At 42.9% G+C, this 11,940-nt stretch overlaps 1 protein-coding gene across 2 annotated transcripts in view; it reads right to left on the bottom strand.

The window, feature by feature from the left end:
* Positions 1-597: 597 nt before the first annotated feature.
* nrxn1a (neurexin 1a) overlaps positions 598-11,940 on the bottom strand; it is an 84,106-nt gene continuing 72,763 nt past the window's right edge. The window contains exons 24-25 of one of the 2 annotated variants that reach the window (XM_051066359.1): positions 4,026-4,104; positions 598-3,326 (exon numbers count right to left, since the gene is read on the bottom strand). In XM_051066359.1, the coding sequence (XP_050922316.1) occupies positions 3,025-3,326; positions 4,026-4,104 (381 nt within the window). In that variant the 3' untranslated portion in view covers positions 598-3,024. The remainder of the gene's footprint in view (positions 3,327-4,025; positions 4,105-11,940) is intronic. The other variant, XM_051066360.1, reaches the window with a different exon arrangement.

Raw genomic sequence — 11,940 nt, 5'->3', positions numbered from 1 at the left:
GTTTCTTTTTTTTTTTTTTTTATTTAAACAGTTATTTTTCTGTGAACTGACCAACACAAATAATTTGTAATTATTTTGTTATTTTGCTGGTTAATTAAGTCTATTGTAACGAGTGGAAAAACAACAATTACAGCATTTTATTAGGTGTTACACTCTAGAATCTTTCAGGAATTTACAGGCTTCAGCCAAGAAATAGTCAGGCCCATGATAAAATGTCAAATTGTCGTTTTTAAACTTGTTTTTGTATGGATAAAGCAAACAAGCTGTAACATGTTTACAGTGAGCTTTAGAGGTGTTTATCTTTGGATAGATTCATACTATCTGTTTCTAGTCTTCATGCTAAACTGAGCTAACCATTATATTTAACAAACATGAGAATATTACTGATCTTTTATTCTAACTCTGCCAAAAGCAAATGAATGATTTCCTCAAAATGTTGAACTACTCCTTTGATATCTGCCTCACAACTAACACATTGTATCTTAATTAGACAGCGATCTGCTCTCATGGCTGAGGGCAGATGATGACACAGTGACACAGTACTAACTGTCTGCGGGCAGATGGGAGCAAAAACCAGCACACAAACGCACTCCAGGCTCACTTGGGTAATATTTTATTTACTCATTAATCTTCAAAACTATTTTTCATAATAAATTTCCACTTTATGTTCATCAAAGAACCGTAACAATAAAAATAAAAGTAAATACTGTAGAAAAATTGTACATATAGAAAATAAACATGGTTAATGAACACCTAGATGTAGAATCCCATTGGTTGAGACACCTCCTTTGTTTCAAATGGCAACACAACAGAGATAGAGGGAAAAGAAAGCAACAGACACGGAGGAACTGGAGAGGCAGACAGGGATATAACATATTAAACAAAGGGAGAAGGAGAGAAGGGAGGAAAAGGAGGTCAAAAAGGCCAGCTAAGGCTTTTGACATTATACTTTGAAATCTCACACACTCATTTTCACGTCCTTTCATGTCCTCGCCCTCATCCATTTTGCATGCATCTGACTGGTTGGTTACATCGCTTGGAAGAACTGAAGGGGCGTGTTCACATCATGGCACTGTTTGTATTGATATATCACGGGGCTACAGTTCTTGAGCTGTAGAGAGCTCAGAGACTGCAAAAGTCCATAAACAGATAATTATGCTGTAGCCCATCGGAAACCCATCTGTCTGTCCTGTATTGATCACGTCATGAATCAACCAATAGCATGAAGACAAAAGTATGCAAAGAGAGGAGAGAGAAAAGGGAGAGCCAATGAAATCAAAGCAACTAAAGTTGTCATAGAGCCAATGGCATCATGAACTGGATTTTCTATCTATTAGCAACACATGGTAACATTTACTTTGTTCAGTTTTTGATTCTTTTCCTCGGTTGGTTTTTGCTATAAAAGGTGGTTGGTTAGAGCGGGTATAGTGGGCGTGGCCTATAAGACATCAGGCTAGAAAACAGGACATGGCCTGTGGTGGGCGCGCATATCCAGGTGTTGCACTGGAGTTACACTGCAACCCGCAACACCCCCATCCTCCTCCTCCTCCTCCTCCTCTTCCTCCCCCCACAAACAAACCTACCACCTCTGGACTTAGTGGGAAATGCCACCACTCCACAGCACAGCTCAGAGACTCAGGCATGCAGCACACTCGAGATGGTCACACTTTTGTCAATGAGGATTTGAACTGAGAATCAATTTAGAGATTAAATCATTGTTGAATCCCACACACTGAAAACCATTTGAAGTGCGTATTTAGAAATACTTCAAGCCAAGGTGGTAAGTTTATGATGGTGGTGCATCACGGTGTAACCTCTGGAGTTTCAACGCGGTATAAATCACACGGAGTAAGATAATTCACGTGCAATAAGACCCCCCCTCCCTTCCCCAAAGAGTCTATACTGCCCAAAAGTTCTTCATATTCATCATTATCATTGCCATAACAATTATCATAATGGTCTTTGTCATTTTCACCATTGTCTTCTTGTATAGTCTTCAGAGTCAGTTATGAAGATATGGTGGGTCTTTAGCATTGCAGGTACGTGTATGTCTGCATGTGTAGATTGTTAATATTTTGGTGTGTGTGCATGTGTGTCGTATGTATGTATGTGACACCGCAGTCATGCACGACTTGGTGTCTGTAGGTAGCATCTGAAGTCTCAAGTATCCTGTCCAGGAAAATATCTCTCAGTTTTCCCGCTGATTCCACCTTCGTGATTTACAGGCTGCCATAAAACATCAGCTCTGCAGCATTAACAACCACAGCCCATCCGTTATATTAACGGCACCAGCCCTGCGTCTGCCTATTCACTCGTAATTCACTGCCGCTATGGCTACACCCTGACTTCCTGTCCTGTTGCTTGGGATTAGACTTGGACCATTGGTGTGCTTGTTTCTTCAGCATCCTCAGTGCTTCATTGAGTCCCGTCTGCTAACAGGGAGGAAGGCCAAGAAGCTTGGAAGAGACACTTAGTGCTTGTCTTGGTGCTTTTACATCATCTTTGTTCTTGTACTCTGCCTCTCACTCAACACACTCAGTCTGCCATTGGCTTCACTTAAAGTCTTCCTTGGCCTCTCTGAGTCCTGGAGAGGTCCTGCTGCGGCAGGGGAGTGATTGGTCTTTTTATCTGGCTGGCCCCGAAATGGTTCTTAACTGGGAGTTGAACTGGTGCTTTCTAAATCATTTGGAATGGTGTTTATGTTCATAAAAGAAGCCTCTCTCAGAGGCTCTGCGCATTGGTAAATACTGTACAATAAGGGTCCATGCCCTTGGGCCAGTCTCTATGAATGTTGTGTGTGTGTGTGGGTGTGTGTATGTTTGTGCTTAAATGTGTATGTTTGTGCTTGCCAGCATGTGTGCAGGTGTGATTATTGGAGAGTAAACATTAACATCAGCATGTCTATGTCAGTGTGCATGTGTGTATTCTTTTTTTTTTTTTTTGGAGAATATATCTAGTTATGTACATATACCGTTATATATAAAGGTGTATGCGTATATGTCTGTGTGTCGGACGTCTTCTGCCTCAGACATAGTACTCCTTGTCTTTGTTCTTCTTGTTCTTGGAGATCTTGGCGATGCCCAGCGGCTTGTCCTTGGCGCTGCCGTTGGGCTGTGTGGCCGAGTTGCTGATGTAGTTGCGGCTCTCGTCCACGTGATAGGAGCCTTCGTCGCGGTTGCGGTACTTGTACATGGCGTAGAGGAGGATGAGGATGCAGAGGGCGGCGGCCGCCACGATGCCCACCACCATGCCCGTGGTGCTGCTGCTCTCCCGCACCACCTCGGACGGACCCGGGAACACCTTCACCTCCGGCAGGGGAGGGCGGGCTGCAAAGGGAGAGGGGAGGCATGTGATGTTCCATCACAGTTTATGGCATACATTATTAATTTGGATTACATGTCAAGGTGGTGGGCAGAGAGCTGGAGCAAGAGGATACAGTGCATCATCATGATGAATTATTTGACATGCAGTTTGCATAATGCTACATGCTGGCTTCAGCTTAGAGCCATATTATCACATAATGCGTAAACAGATTACATTACACCATGTTGAGAGGAGGGCCAAAGCACAGGTGAGCATTATATCAATTTTTGTTACACACATTTGACATTTTATGACATACACCAGCAATGAGGGCTGCTGTATGGTAATATATGACACCACGTTAAATGTTTGGAGTCCTAAAAATTTGCATATGAATTCTTTGGGCTGCATAGAGATGAGGTGAGGGAACGGAATGGGAAGAAAGAAAAGGAAAGAAACTGATAAAATGGATAGCAAGAGATAAGGGAAGGTGAAGTGAGGAAATGAAAGCAAAACAGAGGATGGAGGCGAAGACTGGGGAGTGGATGGCGAGTGTTAAGAAATGCCTGGAGGCAGAAACCTAAGTGGAAATGAAAAATTCATTGTAGCGAGCGACAAAGCTGTAGAAAAAAAAAGACAAAAACCTGAGCGACAGTGGATATGGAGGACACATGGACAAAAACTGGAAAAAAAAGGCACTGTGATATGTGGACAGCTCTTACCTGAGCTGGGGTCGCAGGGATCAATGTCTTCATCATCGCTGGGACACTCAGCTGACGCCACCAGCAGGTCATCTGCTGACTGCGGAGAGAGAGCATCCAGGAGAATTAGAAGCAGAAACACACACACGCATAGACTAAAACATTTATCTACAACATCTCAGAAAAAAAAAATACAAAAACAGCCTGTGCTCCACACCCCTTCTGTTTATTTTCTACATGTGTGAGCACACCGCACCAATCCATCGCCTACTCATTTTCTACTTTGCCACAAACACTTTTGCCTGTTACAGCCCCCAGCAATGGCAGATGGCCAGAGTAGAGAGGAAGAAATGAGAGGGGAGAAAAGAAATATTGAATCCTGTTTAAAACCACAAGGGGACAGCCAGTTATTATCTCCAACTCTCTTAACCCTCCCCCTGTTTTTTCTCCACCGGCCTTTCTATCCTCCACACCTTCTCTCTTTCCTCTGTTTTTGCTCTTTCCATCTGATACTGGCAAGTGTTCATATGTGCTGGAGAATGCGCAGTGTAAAGCTAGAAAAAAGAAGAATAGAGAACCAGTTTTCATTAAAAATTCCAGCAAAGCACTCAGCAGTTCATTTAAATCTCTTTTATTTCACACCTCTCCATAAGCAGCATGTCAACAACCTACTTACATTCAACCTATAACCTACAACAACCAACTAATATCTCAACAACCGCTCTGTCTCCGTGACTCGCTCCCTCTCCATGGAAAAGGCGCCCTTTTTTTCTCTATCCCTGCTCCTCCTGTTGCCATGGCAACTCTTAAGTTCAGGCTGTTAAAAATGATGGGGAATAAAAAAAGAAAAAAGAAAAAAAAGGGAGTGTGCACCCACAGTGGGGACCTGTGCATTGATTTTGCCATTCCAGCCAGTGTGAGGAGGGAGGGAGAAACAGGGCGGGTGGGAGTGAAAGATAGATGGATGGATAAGACGAATATTTGGAGGAGGCTATTGGGGGGTGAGAGAGAGAGAGAGAAAAGAAGAAGGGATAGGAGGAGGACTTCAAAGTGCTGCGGTCTTTACTTAAAACCGTGCTAATGTGCTCTGAATATTCATGAACTACTGTTAAACATCGCCTGCCTTGACGCTTCGGCATGAGAGATTTGAGTGTGTGTGTATATATATGTGTGTGTGTGTGTTTTAACCACACTGGGCGCTCAGTGCCAGCACTAAATTAAAATTGGATTGTGATGCATTGCAGTAGATGTTAGTAACCCACAGAATAAAAGAGAGGGGAGCGAGGGGCAGAGCTATAAAAGAGAAGAACTCTAGAGGCAGATTACAATCAGACCGGAACAGAATCTGAACCAAATCAAAGTACTAAATGGTCGATGATGTTTTAGCCGAAACCTATAGTATTTCAAACAGATATTCATTAAGCTGCTTCGCTATCCTTGCTCTCTCTAGTTCTTTGCCTTGTTGTCTTTGTAAGGACACAGATTACATAAGGTTAGAGAAGCAGGCAGAAGCAGTTTATTCATCTGAAAAAAGCCTATGCTGGCCTTCTATGGTGTGGTCTTGGTCCCTGACAAGTCTAGTGTGGTTTAGTTTGGCCTGAAATATATATTAGGTTATTGATGCTTGACTCTGTCTCTTTCCTCCACTGCCTTTCCAATCAGTTCTGCCCACTGGGCTGTCAAATGCTGCTAGGGTGAGCTTAGCCTCTGGAATCCAGCCAGTCAATAAACCTCTGTGCCTTTGCCAGGATCCAAATAGCACAAGAACCAATCAGCCAGTAGGAAACATATCACCCCTGACATCTGTCACTGATCAATGTCAAGCCACCATGCTTGATTATTGATCCAAAGACACCTATGTGCCCTCCACAGGCACCTGTTTTGAATCCAGATTTACACTAAAACAAAAAGCAGACGGCTAAATTTAACAAGACCCCTCCTCTGATCTGTGACATCACCCCATCAGCTGACCACCCCATTCAAATGGGAAGGTGTCAATTGGACTATTGATCCACCTATCACATGGGAGACAATGGGCATGAGGAAAACTAGAGACACGCTAAACACAACTTAAATCTCATCAATAATCCACAGAAGTTTGAGGAAGATGTGTGAAAAAGATGTCTGTCCAAGAAACCTCCGCCCCTCCAGCCACCCTCCACCTCACCCGCCTTCTGTCCCTCCCTCTTTGTCCCCATCTTTTCATAGTCTATCAACAGAGCATGCAGATATAATGGACATAATGGACACAGATGCACGACAGGGGTGGGGTGGGGTGGGGAGACAGGAGGGAACAGAGAGGAAGAGAGAGAGCATGAAGAGAAAAGGATATCTGCATGCTTAAAGAGCAAAATCTCTACCTGAGCAGCCGAACAGTGCCAACGACCGTCCATGCCTCCCTGACTGCCTAGTTCACACATAGTAGCTGCACTTTGTCCTCACACACTCTTGCAGAAGATTCAACAGCTTGCCTGCTACTTTCACAACTGGAAATCACACACACGTTGACACACAAGCTCTATAATAGCCAAACATGCTCCATTGGTCGATTTCTACTTAGACACATCTACACAGGCACACAAGCACACATCAAATCAGACTGAAGTTGGCAGGCTGATGAAGAGATCCTGACGAGAGAGGATAGAAGCTAGCTCCACTACTGCAGATGGTGAGATAGACTCATACACTGCCTGCATTAACAGCCTATCACTGGAGCTCAACCACAGAGAGAGAGAGAGAGGGAGGGAGGGTGGCAGAGAAGAGAGGGGGGTGGGTGGGAGTGATGGGTAAATATGGAAAGATATGGAGGGAGAGAGAGAGCAAAGGAGAGGAGAGGAGGGAAGTGAGCAGGGGAGGAGGGAGAAAGTATCTCCAGAAGATGGATGGAAAGAAGAGGGAAGAAAGGCAAGAGGGAGAAAAAGATGTGAAAGATATGGAGAGAGTGTCTGGGTCAGCTGATTCGTGATAGCCAATCGGGCGCTGCTCTGAGCCCCAGGTTTCTTCTATCAGTCTTCCCATCATACACAGGTACACACATACACATGAACATAAAACACGCACAAACAAGGCACCAAACATCAAATCCAGACTCAAGCTCTGTGACTCAGAGCAGCCTCTAGCATAAACACTCACACACTTTCACACAATCTCTCCCTCTCCTCTCTCTTCACTGGTGCTCAGATGTCATGCATTATTAATCCATTCCACTTTTCAACACACAAGAAAGAAAGAGAGAAAGAAAAAAATTCAATAAACTGTAGACTCCAGGAGGAGGCACATAACACATTCTTACTGCACAAAGTACTGATGGTAGGAGTAAACCCAGAGGCCGAGTTAGGCAGATCCATTTCAACGCACACGCAAACTTGGCGTGTGTGTGTGAAATCGATAAATTGCTTGGACCCGTAGCACCTTCGGAAGACATCGCTCATTGCCCCTCCTCTGATGCAATGTGCTGCAATTCAAGCCTGTTGTTCTCAATCCACCTGGGTGCTTGTGTGCATGTGTGTGTGTGTGCATTCTGTGCTCGTCTCTACATTGTATGTGTGCACTGGTTAAGGCCAGGTTGGTTGCTAGGCAACACAAGGCAGCCTCAATGGGGAAGGTGTAGATTCTTCTTAAACACGACAAACACGCAAACACAGAGAGTTTGGGGGCCAGCAGGAGCCATTTGACTCGCGCGGACGAGCAAACACACTGCAGTATGGTAAGCATATAGCGGCAGTGACCTAGTTCTCATATGGTGATATTGACTCCGGTGCACAGCTCTGCATCCCAGATTTAGCACTGACATCAGTATATCATAGGAGCAGGAATAGTTTGTTTAAAAACTCATCCATATAAACAGGGAGAGATTGAGAGGTGAGGTGTGAAAACAAGCCCCTGTGACAAAGCTGTCACTCTGCAGTGCTATCCATCCAGCTCTCATATCTATTATTGATGCCTGAGGCTTAGCTCACAGCTCTCTGCGTTCTATTATTTATGTCTGAAACAGCTGGCGGTTTATACACAGAGGAGCTATTCTCTATGGGAGTCTGGATCGGAGAGAGAAATCAAGCAGTGGGTAGTGGGGCTCACTATCTCCATGGCAACTTGTATCACTGGGAAAAAAAAAAAAAAATCTTTTTCAGTGCGGCAGGCAGGCACACAGTTTTATAACACAGAAGAAGAACTGCAGTACACACAGACGCCCACAAAGAGCCTGACAATGTCTCAGTAGTGATCTGAACAATAGAGCAAAAGAGTCTGTGGTGTACCGGCTGATAATGTATCCTCTGACATTACCATCGACTCTGCAGCTTCATCCACTTTAAAAATGCCTCAATAACAGTTATTTGTTTCTATTGTAGAGTCCCATTTGCATCAGTTTACTAGACGCATATTATGGGAAAAGCTATTACAGCCTCCATTAACACAAACATTTCTCCTCCTGTAATTTAGTGGGCAGGGACCACTTAGTCGAGAACTTGAACATCTAATCCATTCATGTGAATGAGCTGTAGCAGAAAAATTGTTCGTGTGTGTGAGCCATTTTTAGTTTTTTTTTTTTTACATTTTAAAGTCAGTAGAGAGAGACAGGTTTAGGTTGACCGGTCAATGACTGAACAAGGGACGTAGCAGTCGCATGGCTTTTGTGCCCTAACCACCGGGCTACCACTTTGCTCTGCACTTTTAAAGGGCATTTGATCAGCATGTAAGGTTAGACTACAAATAAAATAAAATACTATTAATCTCACATTAGAAAGCACTCCCTTCAAGAATGAATTGCAACATCAGAGAAAGGTTAAATGCATTTTACAGCTGTATGGTTTCCACTGATGTCTGGCTGTTTGCCTGTGTCAGATAAGACTTTTTTCATCTCTTATTGTAGTGTAATACACAGCTCACATAAGTGGTTTACAGCACATGCACAGAACTTTGAGCTGGAATAAACTTCCAGATGATATAAAACATGTTCTGATTTTGCCTACCCTTAAATTCAGGTTAAAAACTTGCCTGTGGGTCTAAGAAGCTTACTGTAATCACAATGTCCATTGTTAAAGTGTGTCTGGTAATCTTTGGTACATGTCATCCTCAATCTTTGCTTCTAATTAAGACTAAAGTGAGTGAAAAAATACTTGAGGAAATACTGAGCTACCCTCTATTTATTTCTGTTTCTTGTTATTTAAAAATTGTTTCCATAATTATTCAGTGAGCACTGTCTTATGTATGTCCAATCTAATATTTGCACTGCATTATGTTAAACACTTTGAACCACTTCTGTGTATGAAATGTGTGACATAAATTGCCTTGAGCGGAGTTTAAAACAATCCACTCCTCCTGACATACAGTGACTTGCTATCCTCCAGTCCGTGATTAGTGGGCTGTGTGCTCGCTAATCCTCTTACTGAGCTAGAAAAGAAAGTTATCAAAGCAAATTAACACTTTTAATTACCCATCGTCACACTGAAGGATGACGGGGCAGTGGGGTAATTGGACATGTATGTTCAAGATATCTGAGGAATTACATGTGAACAGTACATCTTTTTATGACCACACGACAGAGATTGATTGCAGAGATGACAGATGCCACAGGAAAACCTAAAAAACATTGAGATTGTACTCTGACCTGTTGTGTGGCGCCCCTGCTTCCGGTTGGTGGCCGTAGTGGTTGTGATGTCACTTATGGAGGGGGCGGAGTCAGAACGGTTGCCACCAGCTGCAGCACTAGACTGTGGGGTAATGGAGGAGGAGGGCATGTCGCCGACCAGTCGAGCGCTGCCTCCACTCTGATGTGCGGGTGCCCCTCAGCGGCCATGTTTGAGGATGCGGAGGCCGTTGTAGTACAGGCCAGACAACTGGCCTGGAACATGCCCGCACCTCGCTCGCCTCCGCCGACACGCACCGTCGTCTGGCTGTTGAAGATGGTCAGCTGGCGACCTACGCGCACACACAATCATGCATACACACGGCAAAGACACACAGGCGCACCGGGGAAAAAGGTGGACAGGACACACGCAAATACAGTCACACACACATACATACCAGTGGTCACATACGTGCATAACATACACACACAAGAGTTTTGAGTGTTACACAATCCATCACCCCCAAGCCATGGTAAGAGGATGGGATAGATTAAGCATGGCAGAGCAAATCGAAGCCGTGGAAAACCGTGGAGAGAGCTGAGACTGAGCGAGATAAGAGCGAGAACAGAAAACAGAGAAGAAGAGGGAAAAGGAGGGGAGGAGAGCGGGTGGGAGGGGTGGGGGCTGAAGAGACTGAGAAGTCGAGGAGGAGGAGGAGGATGAAGAAGCAAAGAACAGAAGGAGGAGGAAGAGGCAGCAGATGAGAGGAGTCAGAGGGCCCTGAGAAGACAGGGCTGACAGATGGTTGCTATGGTGATGGCTGTACGGCACGACATTGTATTTGAAGGAGCAACAGACAGGCAGACAGAGAGACAGAGATCTAGAGAACTGTTGTAACAGCCCTATGAAGCATGCACAGGTTATAAGCTCTAGCACTGCTCACTGTTAAAGGGACTAGGCTAATTTAAGGAGCTCTGCTGAAGTTTAGGAGGAAAACTTTTACTTTTTTTCAAAAAAGCATTGCTCTATTAGTCATTTCAAATTTACATAATTCTTACATGTCACAATACTTTGCATGTACTTTAATTTGATTACAAAATTGTTTTTCAACATAAAATCTTTAGTAAATGCTTTATTGTTTACAATTTGATATAAACAAAATTATTTACCAGTCTTAATAAAGCATCTTTTATCAGTACTTCTTTTCTACCAGTCTTAATAAAGCATCTTTTATCAGTACTTCTTTTCTATTTTCTGATTTATTCACATTTAAATCTCTCCATCGTCCCTTTAACCTGATATTATCAGATACACACTAACAAGATACGTTCACAGGCACTACAGTTTACACAGTATTACACACTACAGCTGCCCAACTTTTAAATACTTAGTTATGGATTTAGATTTTTAGATGTTAGTTGATGGTGCACAATAAAGTATATTCAACTGTCTTCAAATTGTATTTTTTAAGCTCAAAGTTTTAAGGAATTTTAATCAGGGTTTTTACCTTTGTCGAGTAGCCAATCGTCAACTACTCGACCGAGCCGATAGGGGATTCGCTGTCTGGCGATGGCCAGGCGCTCGTTATCAATGTTGCCTTTAATTTAGAGATGAAAACACAGTAGTAATTACGCACATCCAAACGTGGTACAGGAGCTGGATACAAAAAGAACAGCAATGAAAAGAAAGTAATGGTCTGCTCATTGTTAGCATGTCACTGCGTTAAGGTAAGCTTTATGTGCGAAGAGAAGAGGAGCTGAATTCACTATGTTTCCAGTGAGCGGACTCTTACTCTCTGTTCATTGGTTTTAATTTAAAGAGACATTTCAGGGGTTAACATCTGCAAGAGCACAGGGAAATAATGTTACAGCTGCCACATACTGTCTATATAAATGACTGAGTTTAGAGTTAACATACAGGAAGAACCCACACACACCTCACAACAACTATCATTTAGCATTTTAGCTGTCATCTACCTAAAGCCTGGACCTCATTGTGTTAAAGACTGCTACCTAGGATTACCACTTTATTATAAAAACCAACAAATATGAAAACAAAGACTATGTTCAACAAAATACACTTTTTTCTTGTCTTATTTTTTCTCTCTAGTTAAACATTTAACTCAAAATATGACATTTTTTAAAATTATTGTTTGTCCAAAATGCACCAACTGTTATTATTTTCTTTTATGGTGAGAAAAACAACTGACACCTGAATTGAATATTTTCATAAATTACCTTTAACACTATTTAACAGGCCTAACATAGCTGGCTACTATACAAACTGTAATTGTAATAACTACCTCATTTTATGGTTTAAAAAGTCATGTTGCATATCAGGTCACACATATTTCATTTCAAACACAAATA

The sequence above is a fragment of the Lates calcarifer genome, linkage group LG23 (genome assembly GCF_001640805.2).
Source record: "Lates calcarifer isolate ASB-BC8 linkage group LG23, TLL_Latcal_v3, whole genome shotgun sequence".
Taxonomy (NCBI): domain Eukaryota; kingdom Metazoa; phylum Chordata; class Actinopteri; family Centropomidae; genus Lates; species Lates calcarifer.
Note: the sequence above shows the minus strand (reverse complement) of the source record. Positions and strands in the feature narration are given on the sequence as shown.